Source organism: Periophthalmus magnuspinnatus, chromosome 15 (genome assembly GCF_009829125.3).
Source record: "Periophthalmus magnuspinnatus isolate fPerMag1 chromosome 15, fPerMag1.2.pri, whole genome shotgun sequence".
In the NCBI taxonomy this organism is placed as follows: domain Eukaryota; kingdom Metazoa; phylum Chordata; class Actinopteri; order Gobiiformes; family Gobiidae; genus Periophthalmus; species Periophthalmus magnuspinnatus.
In genome coordinates this window covers 21813970-21831092 of record NC_047140.1, presented here as the reverse complement: position 1 = coordinate 21831092, position 17123 = coordinate 21813970, and the positions used below count along the sequence as shown (strand labels likewise).

At 37.8% G+C, this 17123-nt stretch overlaps 1 protein-coding gene across 1 annotated transcript in view; it reads left to right on the top strand.

Moving 5' to 3' along the window:
- disc1 (DISC1 scaffold protein) overlaps positions 1–17123 on the top strand; it is a 73308-nt gene that overhangs the window by 32152 nt on the left and 24033 nt on the right. The window contains exon 10 of the mRNA XM_055227291.1: positions 6091–6151. Coding sequence (XP_055083266.1) covers positions 6091–6151 — 61 coding nt within the window. The remainder of the gene's footprint in view (positions 1–6090; positions 6152–17123) is intronic.

Here is a 17123-nt window from a genome sequence, read left to right as displayed (position 1 = left end):
TGTTTCCATTTGTCTAGAATGTTGTCTGACAAGTGAAGTTGCGTAGCACATCTTTAATGTGTTGGTAAAATATGTATATATTGTCATTAACAAGCACATAGAAATTACTGCTAGTCAGGTAATTGGATTTTTCACAATGTTTATGGGCTCGCTAATGAAAGTGAATTATCATGTGTTCCTTATTGACTTATAACAATAAAAACTCCCTGCAACATCTGTGCAATTGTTTGTACTGTCAAACTAATTGGAAGCGCTGTCATGCTTACACAGCAGCAGTGGCAGCAGTTTTGAAAAGATAAAACCCATATAATAAAGCAGGTGAGGAATGGTGTGTCTTTCTAAATGGGATAAAGGTCGTGATTAATGCGTTTTAGTCAGAGCGGCAGGTAGCACAATCTCTCTGTCAGCATATGCTGAAAAACCTCTATGTATAACTTAACAGCAGCCCGACAGTATACCTAATGGAGGGAGAGAGACGGACTGCAATCTCCACTCAATTACCCATAATGCTTTGAGGCTGGGAGATCGCCGAGCAGAGCCGAACATGCAGCTGGCACGGCGGAACATATTGTCGAGATACGCACCAAGGATCAACAAAAGAAATCATCTGAGAGAAACTGCTTGAATTTACAAAATCTGTGCATGACTGGCTGCATATATATTTAAGTATTGAAACGGTCAGACTGAAATCTTACTAAGTTTAATAACTGATTTAAACCGTCATACAGTCCATCTAAGAGGAAATTCAAAGTGTTGAGATGTTGGCAGCAGAAAGCCATTTTTGCTGTTTCTACGGGGATAGAGATAATCTAAATTAAGTTTGATAAATTTTGGTGAATGATAAATTTGCCTCTTACAAATAACTGACTCCTAATCGTACTGCCTAAAGCCCAAAGTAGCGCATATACTTTCTGACAACAAGAACAAGAAGGAATTGCAATCAGGCATGTTTGCTTGCAAAGGTCAATCACAAGTTTTTACTGATCAATAAAACATTGCAAATACTGTATTCTTAAAATTAACTGGCTTGCCTCTCCACAGATCTGACCCATTACTTGGCCCTGTTGCCGTCACCTACTTGTGTCCACAGAGATGCAAACATTTAATGTATTATTGTCAAGCTTTCTTGACATTAACATGTCCATGGAGATGAGCAGATGGTGATCTCTCCCCCAGAAAAGTTTTGGAGTTTAACTTTAAGCCATGTAAACCATATACATCAAACTCAGAATAAAGACCAATATTAATCTCTAACTGATTTTGAAAAATACTAAAAAAAAAAAAAAAAACACTACACATTTCTATTACCTCTTCATCCAAACAAAGATAAAGTTAAGTGCCATACTAATTAGCTTTGGCACTGATCTAACACACTGCTATCACAGTTAACAATACCCATCTTTTCACCATCTGCAGATCCTATTGTTTTTTTTATTCTTTTTGCCCACACTGAGCCCTTACCACAGTGTGACTCTCCTCCTTATGGCCTTTTTAGTGGTCATTTATGCACTTGGCCAGCTCCAGTTGCCCCCCGTTGATTTGCAGGAAGCAGTAATATCACCATCTCCGCGTCTGGGCTGTACACAGGAGGAGGTCCAAGAGTTGCTGCCTGTCGCTTTGAATAAAACAGAGATTATTTTCATGTGTCACGCCCAGAGCCTCGCGCTTCATATTGCCCACAGTTGGCATGGCGACAGTGTGGCAAACTGCATCTCCTCTGGTTTCAATATGAAGATTAGACTGAGCTTAATGCTGTCATAATGCTATATCTGGCATTTCCTTGGTTTAACCTGGTATAGTCTGGTTTTAGACGTGGTTTAGTGCTGGTTGAACCCTGATTTGAAATGGTTTTGGTCAAAGTTGTGGGACAATAGGTAGTAACTAAGAAGTTTAGATTCAAGCAGTGTACACAGTTATCCTGGTGTGGCCCTGGTTTGAGACCAATTTTGTCTTGGTTTGGTGCTGTCCCAGTGCTGGGTTAGTCCTGGTTTAGACTTGGTTTTATTCTGGTTTAACCCTGTTTTAGTCTTTAGTTTTGTTTGGCATGGATTACACTTCTCTGAGGACTGGGACTGGTTTAGATGGTCTTAGTCCTGGTTTACACCTAGATTTGTTTAGTTTTGTCTTTTTAAAGTCAAATTTGTAAGCCTAACTTTCATTGTTTTTGGAAAAGCTTGATCCTTATAATCATTTTACTCAACTGAAATCCTGATTTTGAGTCAATACTTAATAACAATTCTATTCTCTACCTTGTCCCTTTACAACTGTTTATTTTCCCAAATCTGTCTCTTCTTTGTCATCCCACATATGTTTATACTGACAAGTCTTAATGCCCTATGTATTATTCAATGACTCTTCCCTGGCAGGCCTCTTAACGTGAATGAGATTTGGCAGGGGAGGATCTGTCAGATAGGATAGGATCTCACATAGCAATTAGAGGTGTAGTAAGTGAACTGTCTGCTTCTGGGATCAGCCCTGGAGATCTCTGATAGCTTCTTCTGCCTTATACTCACTTTGATTGAGCAGATTTAGGGACTTTGAAACAGAAATGGTTCTCACGAAGGATTTCGCTCTCCTAGTGACACACATGCAATCGCCATAAATAAACGCCACCTTGATTCTTCCTCCTTTGAGACAGCTGTAATAGTGCGGAGCGAGCTATCTTTAACTACTGTGCCACTCTGTTAGCTATTGGGGAATACAGAAGATATAGGTCTAGTTACTGTAACCTCAATCTCACTGACTGTTTGACATTTTTATGCCATATTACCAGAATTACACAATTACACACACCCCATCAAAACTGGGACTAAACCTGCATCAAAACCTGGACCAGACTAGGACCAGAAGAACCAAGTTTTCAGTTAGAATTAAACTAAAATGCAGGTGTGACATTTAGTCTTTATGTTCTAATGCAGCATACTTTCTTTTTGTATTACTACTTTGAACAACCACTGAAACATGTAAATATTGCATGTTTGCCTGTGATTTTCCTTTATTATTTGGCTTCGGTCCTCTTTAGGTGCCATTTTGAGTGCCTTTGGAATTGTTAATTGCTATGGCAATGGTGCTAATTTTTATCACTCTGAAACATTTGGAAAGCTACGTACTGTATCAAAATGGATAATATTGTGTAGCATTATCTCATTCCAAATGTATACCATATTGCTACAATCAAAAGTATATTCACATACAAAGAATGAGTATTTCCTAGAGCTAAGACCAAACAGTGCATTTGTGTGAGTGCCCACAAGGCAGGACTGCGAGACTGCAGAGTGGAGTAAAGGTGTGAGTGAGGTGACACTACTGCGTGTGGTCACCCACTCTCACGTTTGAAGACATTCACGCGATCTTTTGGCTCCTCTGTACACAGGCACTGACATGTGTTTGGAAACTACTGTTGTACTAGTTTTATGTAAAGATGGGGGTGGCATTGCACATATATTGCCTTGTGGGTAGTAAGGGTTTCATAAAACTTTCAAAAATGCTTACAAAAATTTAGCTAGATTTATGTATAAATCAAAACAGATTTAGACCTTATTTTGTATTTAGTGAGATTAGGACGTGGATATGTTTTGGTTTGGCCCCAATTTAGGTAAGCCTTTGATAATAATGTGTTGTGACTGTGGTTTGACTTAAAGATAAGATGTTTTTCTCACTTGTCTTGAGAATGCTCAAACATGTTCAGATGTGTGAGTTAACAGTAATTATAGTTCTTTCTTTTGTTTTTTCCCAACACTATAAATCACACTTCACCCTCTGCGCTTCATCCTCTGACCTCAGTGGAGTCCCGCGTGTGGGAAAGTGCTGAGTCCTGTAGCTTCAGCAGTGCTACAGATGTTAGCGCCTGTAGATGTTAGCTTGATTTATGTGTGTGTGAACTGGAGGTAGGAGGATAGGGAAAGTTAGCTTTGAACATGCACGTGGTATGGGTGATGCAATTTGATATAAGTGCACCCCATTGTGTTCAAAGATGGGGCGGCGCAGGGGGCATATTCTCATGTTTCATTCATGAGGCTCATTAACAGTGTTGAGAGTGGCGTCCCTGCGGTCCAGACGAGCTCACAGCCTGGGTCTGTCTCCTCTGGCAAAACGGGCTCCGGATGCAACATAAGCGATCGGGCCAACTGTAGCATGCCCCATGGAAAATTGGCACAATGTAAAGACATTGGTATAATCTAATCCGTTTGCATCCTCAGGCATGATTCATTATTGGACTCCTTAAAGCAAAGATCATTATTCTGTTGGCATGTTTATCAGAATTTATTTTTAATTTTTTTTTTTACCTTGTTCCTGGTGTAGACCTGGTTTAGTCCTGGTTTAGTACCTTTTTAGTCCTTGTTTAGATCTGATTTCTGTATGTTTAAAGCTGATCTAGTCTTGATTAGCAAAGTTATAATAAAATCCTTTAACCTACTGTCCTGGTTGTAATTAGCCCTGCTTTAAACATGGTTTAGTACTTGTTTGGCCCTGTTTTGCTTAAACAAATATAGCTCTATTTTTCTCCAGTTTAGACCTGGTTTAGTCCTGGTGTTGATTAACTCAGAGCTAGTGTCTGTCTCCAACCGTTATTAATGGACCAACTGTATGCCCCATGGCAAATCTGGCAGGACTTAAGGACTAGCGCCACAACCAAATCCCTCTTGTATCCACAGGCTGGCTCATATTGGCAGGAAAGAAATGTATTATACATCCAATAATGCAATTTCCCAAAGAAATAGTAAGGCAGACTTTGACTGTATCCTGGTTTAGTCTTGGTTTTCAAGATGCAAGATTGTATTGTCATTGTCAGAAAAAGAAAACAATAAATTTAGGTTTATAGCATCAAACATTGCATAGTTTTGATTTAAGGTTCAATACCAAAGGTGCAAGACCCCATCCAAGAACCCCATAAATAACCCCACTGTAAACATTAGCTCATTAATGACTTTCAGTGCAGCACATGTGTAATAAACAGTAACAGTCTTAACACCAGCATAAATGGCATCAGCAGTCAGATGTCATTATGGCATGTTATGTCATTATGCAAGAATGCAAAGTCTAGTTCTATGTTATTGAATTGGTGGATGTGGTTAGTGATTTTGGCGCAGTTATATCAAAATGTAGACTTGGTTTGGTCCTGTTCTAGTCCAGGTTTAGTTCTAGGTTTAGTTCTAGGTTTAGTTTTGTGTTTTTTTCAGTGACTAAATTTCTTGTACAACAAGATTATGCAGGTCATTGTATTGTATAAGTAATTGTAGCATTTGCAGTTTGATAATTGTGCCAACTCAAAAAGTGATTTTGATTCAGTTGCCGTATGTGCTGCCATAATCTCATCCATAAAAATCCTGTGGCTGATCTATGTTTGACTCAGAGCAGAAATCTTTTTTTTTTTTTTCTGGTGTCGTTTTTTGTACTTTACAACAGTTTAAATGCACATTTCTATATCCAGCTATGGTGACTCCTACCTCTCCAAATCATCAGTGATTTATGCACTTAAAGACCTGTCAGACTTAATAACATTAGCGTTGTGATGTGTTGCTAGGATACCCATAGTTAAAAAGGTTTAACGTCAATTTATAGTAGAAGTTTCTTAATGGAAAATGTTAAGTGCCTGCAATAGATGACAAATCCACTTATACAAAGAAAGTTGAAACACTTACCCACAGTCAGCCTGCTCTGGCCTACCTTAATGTTGTTATTAGCACTCAAAATATTTTTTGATTTCTTTTTTTTCTTTTTTCTTTTTTTTTCGTATTTTGGAATTTTTTGAAATTTTTGTTATTGTGTAATGGTGCAATAAAAATAAGGTGTTCTTCTACTCTTGAAAGGCTGAGAATTGCAGTTTTAAAAATAAATATAATTTTAATCAAGTAAGCTGATGGAGGAAACAATTGATTATAAGTTTGATTCCATTAATTAATATTTAATTTAATAGTTAGGATATATATGTGTCCTTTTGTAAAATCAACAATCTAATGAAAACATGGGATTGCAAATACATTTTAATAGTAAACCAGGTAATTGTGTGGAAGGTACTTCAATTTCTTCCTACCTTTTAAAATAAAAATAATAATATTTTCTTTTTTTCTTTTGTTTCTGTTTGTACAGAAATTCAATTGAAGGACAATGCCACCAAGTACATGGAGCTGCTTGAGGACAGACTGCAGAGGTAAGAGACATATATTGTTTGTCTAGACATAAGATTGATTTGAGAACTACTTTTAAAGGTCTCAGGTGTTTCTCATAAGAAAAGTATATTTATTAAGATGATTAAGAAACCTCTTCTTTTGTAATGCTGCAAACCAAATGCAAAATACAGTCACAAGTATACAGTCTTATGATCCTCAGTGTGGGTAGAAGAACAGCATTGTGCCATGGAGGGCATCTGGTGTAATTCTTATTCCATATCATTATGGAACTTGCTCACAATTAAAATTACTTGCTGTCCATAATAACTTTGCCCATTTAACGTCCTGGTTCAGATTTGTGATTGCCAAAATACTTATTATTGAGTATTATTGTATGTAATTCACTCACTTACAAATATAATGTCAGGTACATTGCAGTCCTGGTTTAGACCTGGTTTAAACCTGGTTTAGACCTGGTTTGTACCTGATTTTGCATATACCAGGTCTAAACATGGTATATACAAAATCAGCCCTAGTCCTGCTTTTGTCCTGCGTCAGACTTATCTGTTTAATACATGCTTCTGTAGTTTAATTTAGTCTTAAACAGGTTTAGTAATAATGTTGAATACCACACTTTTCTCTTCTTCCCATTAATTTACTATACCGACACAGACTCCATATTTTCATCTGAACAAAGAAACTGAACTGCTCCTCTGAGCTTTTGCACTCACCTTTATTGTCCTCTAACTCTGCCCTGGTCTCATCATAGGTCCCCTCCCCCTCCCACACATTTGTCTGCCTGCACCCTTTCTCACTTCTCACTGTCTCCCACCTGCACAATTTCATCTCTTCCAGAATCCAGACACCAACTTAGTTCCCTGGCTTCTCCACTAACACTTTCAGACATCTCAGTAGTATCTTTTTGTCACTTTAGCTTGAGTTTTCTGTGTTGCAGAGTTCCCAAATAACTGGGGACAAGTGGTAGTGGCATAGGTGGTCGAACAGCAGTCTACAACACAACGCAATGAGTTGATAGGAGTGGATTTTTAAACACTTGTTGTCCTGGTTGAGCTCTGATTTAGTCCTGCTTCTGTGAAGACAAAGACCTGTTTAGCTCTGCTTTAGGCTTGCTGTTTTTAGTTAACCAGTTTATTCCTTTTTGTGTGGCTTTTCATTCAACCAAATTTTGTCTGGTTCTTTTTCTTGGCTTATTTCTGTTTTGCCCTGGTTCTGCTCAACTCTTTATTACTTATATTGTTCTGCTTTAGTCATGTATACCTCACATTTCTTTGGATTTTGTTCTGATTTAGTTCTGGTTTAGTCCTGGTTTATGAAGACTTGGAACTGGTTTAGGTTTTGATCTGTCTTGGTTTGGACTTGATCCTGCTGATTCATGATTCCGATTTCATTTCCAACATCATTTTCTGCTTGTTAGTAGCTAATTTTGAGTAATCTATTTCAAATTCAGTCCCAATTTAACTCAGAGTTAAGCCTGTTTTTACCCATAGCTCTTCTTCACTAACACCCTGTATATAGAAATCCCTGCATATATCTTTTCTGTCATCCTTGGTTGAATTCTTTGCTTCTGAGCTGCCAAATCAGAGTGGACAGGTGCGGTGTAAGGCGGGTGGATGGCTGTACTGCCTTACACAAAGAGAACTGCTGACTGGTGGACTTTACAGTAGCAGAGAGTGCACTGGGTTTTTGTTGACACCAGACGCCTGCTTTTTATGCATCCTTATGGAGACAGGAGCTTCTGGGTTGCTTGATTTTCTGCAGCAGACGGACCAAGAGGAGCAGCTGTTTTGGAAGACATTTGTGTTTTACAGATGGCTGACTGGAGCTGGTGATGTTTCTGTGTTCAGCATATGAGAGGGGTATTACAGTTTTGTGTTCTTGTTCTCAAGTGTTCATTAAGAGAAATCGCAAGGGAGAGGTTTAAATCAGACTTGGCAAACTACATTGGTTAAAGCTGGCATTGGCTTGTACATTATAGTGTGGAGGTTTTGACTTGATACTGTTATTGTACTAACCCTAACTTGTGCAGGTACAAATTGGGGGCATTTCAGTATATTTAAGCAAATTTATACTGTTGTATGTTGGAATGGATTAAAATTAATTATGGTAATAAAAAATTGGCATGGGATCTAAATTGGGATTTTTGTAATTTTGTGTGTGTGTTTTTTTATTTTCATGTTGAGTGTATCATACATTTGTGGGGTTCTTTGTTAATGATAGCACCATACTTCCTGAACAAGTACATACTCCAAAAAATTAAATGAAAGGCTTTTGCATTTCTGTCCTTGATATACGTTCCATTCTTGTAACTCTGTAGCTGTTGGACATGGCTAGTCTGAAGTCTGTTGTGAGAGCTCTGGTTTGACCCCTGTCTGTTTGTTTCTGATCCTGGAGTATATTTTCCTCTCTGTGTGAAGCCGGGTCACCTCTGGGCCTGTGCTGAGGCAAAGCTGTTTACTGTCTGTGTGTACTCTCATTGGGTCAGGGGTGGGGGGTTGGGGGGTTGAGGGGCATGGGGAGGTATCTGCCCCAGGACCTGTTTTGTCAGAGGGGGCACACGGCTGCCTGTGTGTTTGGATCCTCTGCCTTCCTGTCTGACAGCACTATGAAGAACAGCATTTGTTACATTGAAAAGGAATATTGAGAGAAAATAAAGTTGAAACCTTCTAGTTTATGTCCTACAGTCCACGGGTGTAGAAGATAAGAGATTTCCTAAGTAGATTTTGTAAATTTTAATAAAAAGATGGATGGAATGATTTTTTATTATCATAACTGTTCCATAACATCTTTATTAACAAGAACATGATTATATTTTTCCTTATAAGTAGGAGAAGGATTTTAGGGTCTTCAGTTAATCCACAGGTTGTCAATGGGAAAAAAGGGCTGGGAACCAAAGCCATAACATCCCCATGGAGAGAAGCAGATAGTGGACCCTTGACCAGGACAGAAACAAAATGCACTTTTAAGATCACAGCGTAGACATTACTACAGCATTATATGCACTTGCTTTTCTTCAAATCAAAACATTTTGAAACTAATCAGCCACTGCCAAAAGAAAAAACACAAACTATCATTATCATCTAAATTAAAGGCCCACTTTGTTTCATTCACACATGTTTGAGTAACCCTTTATCATTAGTCTGTCTGGATCTCCAAAGCTCAAAATGTTCTGTTCCACCTTGTGATGTCATGAAGCGGTAATTTTCAAGTTAACACCTACCTTTTACCTTTTCTTAACTAGATATGGGCAGTTCCAGGGCTGAAATTTTTCATGAGATCTAGTGAGGGTGTGTGGAGTTTAAAAACAGAGTGGAGCACTTCCTGTATTACCACATGACATCACAAGGTTGAACAGAGTGTTTTCTGTTTGAGAGAATAACTCAGCCTAAATATGTAGGGTTAGTGTGTTAAGCATGTGTGAATGAAATAAAACACAACTCATGGTGTGTTTTTGATATGGAAAGAACATTATAACATAGATGAAAATAGTGTAGTATGGGCCCTTTAAATTAAAAGGAACCATATAGGAGTTGTGCATTTGTGCAGTTTCTATATAAACATCACATACATTTCCCACCGCCTACCCTCTGTCAGTATCTCCTGTTTAATGTCACTCATATGTTGTTGAATATAATTTATTCTAATTTATTGAGACACTGGCTCGGACATATCTCTCCACACTCCCACTCAATCACATTATGGGACACCTTCCCAGCTATTATTGCAGTAATCAGACATGGTAAGCTCATTTTCCTCCCTCGCATCAGGTCAGGTGTATTATTGATTGCTTCCGTAACCAACAGCAAATCACATATCCACCTTTAGCATCCACACACGCTCCTATTTGGTACAGTGACACATATTTGGCAGGGTTTAAGTGGTAGTTAGCTTGTCTTGGTTTTCAGATGCTACAATATGAGCCAGTTTTTCCTATTTATAATTTTGCCATGAAATATCCAAACAGTAAATTCTCCCAAATGTTGAACCTGATCATATTACTGACGAAATCAAAGAACTAATTTTATTACATCACAAGTCTGCATTTTAACCATAACTATTTTAGCTGCTCCCGTCTCTATTAAAGAGAATTTAACAATAGAATTCAGCAATAGCCTCTTAGATATATGCACCTGATGCTTTATAAATGTGAAGAGTCTATTATATATTATACAGCACATCACTGTTTTGTTGGACCATAGGGTTGACAGGAGGTTAGAGTGGGGGATGGGATAAAGAAAGAAGGGAGGGAGAGGGAGATAGAGAGAGAGATGGAGAGAGTGGGAGATTTGGTGCCATGGAGACCGTTGGAAAAAAAACAAAAAAAAACAATTATCTCCTCCATGTTAAAGATGAGAGCAGGATGCTGGAGATGCACAGATGCTGGAAGTATGTCACCAGAACAAAATATTCAGATTAGCAGCAGCGCAGTTGGTAAATGCATTATTCACAGTGGAAGTGTCAATGAGAAGTCCCATTACATATTTTAACACAATTGTACATAATTATGTTTAGATTTTAAATTAGGTTTTGCCATAAAATATATTAAAATATGCATTAAATACTTTGCAGCTAGAGACATGCCATTTATAAATGCTGACAGGTATGTGCTGGTCCCTAAACCAAATTTGTTTTTCATCAAAATTCCAGACTGCAAAAGTTAAATTCCACATTACTCAGGCACGCCCATGGAAATGTACATGGTACTGTATCATGGTACGGTATTGTATCATATAGCACTGTCAAATGCCTTTTCATTTTTGATCCATGTACTAGGCGTTCACACTTAAAATGTTTTTATATTTCTTTCAAACCAAAAAATCAATCATCAACAAACCAAATAATTTTCTTGTTGAATAAAAAGGATTCATCTGTCATTATCAGGGGAAAACAGATTGTCATAAGCCATATCAACTTGCAAGACGGTGCTATCCTTGATGCACTTGTTGAACAGTTGTTATTTTGAAAATTGAAACCAAATCCGAAGAAATAATTTGCCAAATTTGTCACTGCTGGATACTGAAATAAAGCAACATGTAGGGATATCACAATATGAAATTTTAGTGTTACAATTTTTGTGAGAAATATTGCAATTTATTCACAATTATTGACACCATCAACACCAAAACGTATTTTCTTTCATTTACATAATATACCAAGTATCTAATATGTTGCCAGCTTTATAAAACCAACAACCAAAATAGCTTCATCTGAATGATAAAGTAAAGTTAACATGGTATAAACTTTACTGAATTATTTTTTAAGTTCTTACAATTATATTTTGAAGAATCACAATTTTGCATTTTGACAATACTATACATGTAAAACATTACAATTTTAAAGAAGATAATATGTTAATAAGTGTTTGAATCAAGTGATTGTTATCTTCTTTTTAGTACATTTTGTCTTCAATTATTTTTAATCTCATTTAAAGTGAGAAAATGCTTATAATTTTCTTATGTTAAAGTCACCATCTCTAAGTAGACTAGCTGACCGACGCTCACATTTCACCACTAGATTCTATCTATGTTCCTGCTGTCTGATAGTGTGGCAGTTTTGGCTTGACAGAAGAAGATCAGAGAGCACAGGTGAGCCCAAACAAAGACTAGGTGAAGGGAGGGAGAATCTAACTTGCGGATGGTAGCTTTAAGTACAAAACATTTTATGCTTTTTCCATTGGCAAATCTTATTTTGAGACATTCAGATTGTGCTAAAATCAAGATAACTACTGCTTGATTCAACTATTTATTAGGTTATTGTCTTATTTAAGATTGTATTGGTTTCCATTGTAAACAAGAAGATGCAAATGTTTAAATGTAGCATGTAAAGGAGATTTGTGGTGTCTTATATTCACTGTGAAATGTCTCCGTGCAGACAGAGATCCACCCACTCCACAGACAGTCCAGTTAATCTCCTCAGTCACACCTCGGATGCAGGCGCCGTGTTGCATTGTACCATGTCATTAGCACCTTCTCTCCCAGCGGGTGTCATATGAGATGCAGGTGAAACAAGCCCATTTCCTCTCCCTTTCTGTCCAAATATGTGATTCCTGTTTATGGCTTTGATATGCAATAAATAAAGCATAAGGTAGTTTTCTTATTTCTGGTCTCTCAAAAAGTGTAGTTTATTTGAAATTTGCAATGTACAGTATGTCCTTGTGGCAATGGATGGCAATTGTAAAATGTTTAACACACCAAAACATAGTAAAACGGCACTACCCGATTTTCAAACTCTGAAAATAGGAAGTATGTATTTAAATCTAATAATAACTCGTCCCTATAGCTCTCATAAACCATTTCGCACATTGTTAAAACCCACGTGCATTTATGTGTGCGTGGCTTTTAAACTGCTTTTTTATACAGCGAAGTGAAATTTTGGTGGGCCGCCAATGGCAGTCAAACGTATAGCCCTGCTTACAGCACTTACTTCTGGGTTTACGATGGATGAAAGACCTATTATTTATCTGCAGATCCAGCTTCAGTTTGTGGTTTGCGTGCTTGCATAAGACATACATTATTCAAGCAGTTAAGTGAAACCCTAAAAATAAAATGGTCAGTACATTTTGAATGATACAAATTTTGGTCACTGACTTGTATGCCTTGTCAACAAGTAGTGTCACTTATAAACACTATTGCTATGTTATGCATTTCAGTATAGCATTTATTATCCCCAATCTACAGTTGACCCTGTGTCTTCACCTCTGAGTCCTCTTTAGTACTTCTAATGGTCCACAATTTTCTCATTACACCAGATATGTGTCAGATTTGAACAGATTCTAAGAGTAGCACCTAGAGGACCTGGAGTCGCACGAATAGGCTGACTGTGTGTAAAGTTCGAACACTTGCATTCACTTCTGGGAGGTCTAGTGGTGCCGTGCTAGAGTGGAGTAGCTCTCTTCATCCTTTGGCGGTCATAATAATCATTTGTGCACATGTGGATGGTCGGCTTGAGCAGAAAGAACAGTGCTGTCAGTCATGGTTCCCAGTGAGAGGAGGAGGCGGGGGGCAGAGGAGGAGTGTGCCTGATGGACTGTGGCTCTTATTACTGAACTGTGAAAGGAGCAGGTGATCCATTGACTTACAACTGACTCACTGTCCAGAGTTTACTCAAGCAAGGCCCATAAATGCTGGAAAATTTGTCTGAAACATTATTAGGATAAATTAATTTGTCACTTATTATAACACTTATTTAAAGGTCCTAAATTACGCAAAATTGAGCTTTAAGCAACGTTGTTACCTCCTCAAAAAAATACCTGGAGTTACGTTTTGACTAATTCTGCGTTATCCTGCGTCCGTCTACATCTCCAAAGCTCAAAATGCTCTGTTCTAGCTTGTGATGTCATGAAGAGGTTGTTTGAAAGTTAACAGATGTTTGCAAGTCAACAGTTATTCTTTCCAGGTCTGAAACGATCCAAATGATTCTAGTGAAGGTATACGTTTTAAAACATAATGGAACACTTCCTGTATTTCCACATGACATCACAAGATGGAAAATGGAGTGTTTTCTGAACCCAAACACAACAACAACACAACAAACATCATTATAACTCCTTTAATATGCATCTTTTCTCGTCTCTCTATAGTCTCATTTGTCCAGGAGTGGAGGACTAAGATAGAAAAACCTTCGAAGGTAGTTATCTGGACACTGTTTTTGAACAGGGCAGAACTTATTTAGCTCAGTGCAGTATAAACTCTAGTTGCTGGGGCTATTACCATCAGATGGAAAATTACTTACTTTGAAAAACAGATGCCTACCTTTTCAACCTCGTATTTCTGCTATGCAAATGGATGCTTATTGATGGCAGATGGTTTGCTGTACCTCAGTGCTCTCCCAGTACATGGCATCAAAAGTTCTTATTAAAAGAAAATTGCTTTTGGTGCCAGTTTTGATGCCAGCTTTTTTGGTTGTGGTAATACCATAACTTTTGTCATGTTTCTTTGTTGGCGCTCTTTTCTTAGCATTTTTCTCTTTATTTTTCCCCTTCTTTCTTTCTTTTTTTTATTTCTTAGATTCTTACTCAATAATGTACAAGCATTCAAATCACATTGTATTGAATTCCCTATGGTGCTTACGGTCTTTGAAAAGAGCAGCCCACCCACTCCCTGCTTCTGTTATGATGAGACCACTGCTACCAATTAACTCCTGGGACCAGTCGCTCACTTGGATCTCTGTTCCAGACTTGTAGTACGATTCCCTGCAGTACCATAGACACCCAACTCCACTGGTTACTTGTTTGTAATGAATTATTTCCGTTGTGATGGCAAGTCTTTGTGATAGATGAGTCTGCCTTTGACAAAAATTGTAAACCGCTGAATCCCTACAGTGAATGATTTATGTTCTAACTCCAAAAGGAAAAAATATAACAAAAGCTAGGGCTCACTGGGATGCACAATTCTAGGGGAAAAAAATGAAAAAATTGAAAAGCAGCAGAGTTGAGCACCAAATTGGCGAGGGCAGGGGGGCTGGGCATGGCAATTTCGGGCATTGTCTGTGTGCCAAATGGAGGTTAGCAAGCAGCGGAGGAGCGCGCTTTGGCAGGGTATAGCCTTTTGACACAGGAGATGGGGTGAGAACAAGTGCTTTCAATTTTCACCAGGCTTCATCATTGGCAATGGAAAAGACAGCATTCAGATTAAACAATATGGCTTGGTTTTGTTTATGTTTTTGTGAGCTATTTCAAAGTATGCAGCTGGGATGCACTCATAGGTGACAACGTGCAATACATAGTGACAAATATATTTGCGCTTTGAGTATAAAGATTGTGTTTTCTCATTACATGTGTGAATTAGCGTTTGTGACAGAAAGACTCCACTGGGAAACACGAAGATTTTGATCTCTCTGATGTAAAAGTGCTTATTATAAAAGCTTTATTTCATTGTAACCACAGAAATTGCCTTCCTGGTAGAACGATGTTTTAAAGATAAATTCTAATATTTTATGAACAAATAAAATGCAATATAAAACTTGTCAACGCGTTGCCTGGAATGTTCCACGATATGACAATAAACTTCTACCTATCTCCATCGACACAAGTAGGCAGTATAACTTAACTAAGACACAGGCCCGCTGACATTAAGAATGCATGTTTATCAAGGTATTGTATAAGTAATGAAGATGCTGGCTGAACAAATACCATATATAAGTTTAATGCCATATTGTGTAACAAACAGGGCAAAGCAATAACTGGAGACAAGCAGGCAGCAGACCATAGACTGCATAAAGTGGACTAAGTGAGTGTTACATCACAAATAGCGTTCAGCTCCAGTCAAATGAAGCTCATCGAGGCTAGCGGTTATAGGGCCGAATTTGGAGCCATGTTCCATATTTGGTATTCTAACCGCAAGTATCATAGCAACCAAAGAGCCAGTCCGAAGTGAAGCTGTTAAAGGTAACGTCCTTCCCACCCATAATGCTGGTTTAGCACGGAGCAGGCACTTAGCAACACTTTCAACCAAACCTGTTGCTAACGCTACTAGGAGTGCCCTTAGGGAAAGAAGGAACCTGATTTTTCTGTTATTAATGTTCATATCTTGATTTACTGACACAATAGTGAAATAAAAATACCAATCTGTAGATCGAGTTAAAACAGACATTTTAAGACCAAAATGACTAGCCTGACAGCAGCAGTTACTGTGACAAAGAGGGGTGATAGTTTTTCAATAGAAAGTGAATTGGAGCCAGAAGTGCACCCATACTCCCCATTTGAGTGGACCCAAAAAAGTTAGACTGCAGAAAGAACTGATTAAAAATATAAATTTAAAGGGTGTGAAGTAAAGTGACATGTCTGCACTTTTGTCTTTAATTCGAAAAAACAATCATCAGATATTTTTGTCATTACCATCCACACTAGTAGCAGGGAAACTAGAAGTGCATTCTGTAGCTTTAAAAAGATGTAATAAATACAGGAGATAGAAGAATCATTCAACGTGGCTGGTAAAATGTTCCTGGATGGCTCAGGAGTAGAAAATAATTTGTGCTTTAAAGGTCACTGCTGGAGGTAGAGGAGAAAAACATGAATATTGTAAAGGTCATTGGGTTGAATGTGAGTTTGTGGGATTAAGGGTCTACTTAAATGAGTTGTATTTTCCTATTCACTTCTATACTGTCTATGCAGTGTGTGTGTCCATTTTTAATTAACCATATTTAAAGCCAATGGCATGTTTTCGGCTGTTTAATACGTATTTAGTCTTCAATATGTGGAACATTTTTAGATCCAATTGGACAGTAACATTTTGAGTGTTTTGCCATGTTATAGTGTACCTTAATCAAAAATATACATCAAGTAGGGGAGGGCCATATTCATAAAAAGAGTCTACCTCAATACAGGCCTGTTGACAGAAATTTGGGAGACTCACATGGGCCTCTCTCTAACTTAAATTGATGGGAAGAGGATTCAATTCTGGGCCCCTAAAACCCTGGTAATGATATCAAATCAACCAAATAGAAATGAGCTAAAATGTGCCTGTACATGTCTCCGTTGAGGGTTAAGTGTCAGACAAATGTGAAATACTGCAGAAATATATCTTTATACCCTTGTTTGAAAGACAACTTAAGTCTTAATTTTAATTTTGAGATCGCTTTTTTATTTGAAATGATGGAGTTGTGTTTTGTTTCATTCACTTCACTTCATCCTTCATATTTGGTATTTCCATCTCTCTCTGTACCACTCCTACCCCAGTGTGTCTAAATCAAAAACAGTCTACCAAACATACGTACTTAGCGTCATTGCATTGACTAGCTATACAACTGTCAATGCTTATTATTTGAAATTTCAGTTTGAGTTCCCTTATGGTCCAAGGTTGCACGAAGACACTAGACAATTCTGTTTTACTATAACTCAAAGAAGACATAAAGAGAACTATCTTCCTGTCCTCAGTTTGAACTTATCGCCGACCCCATTCAAACACACATTAGGATTTCTGTGTCTTCTGTAACATCGATAAAACAACTTTCATTACAGAAATCGGCTCGCATTACTATATATATAATGGAGTATGC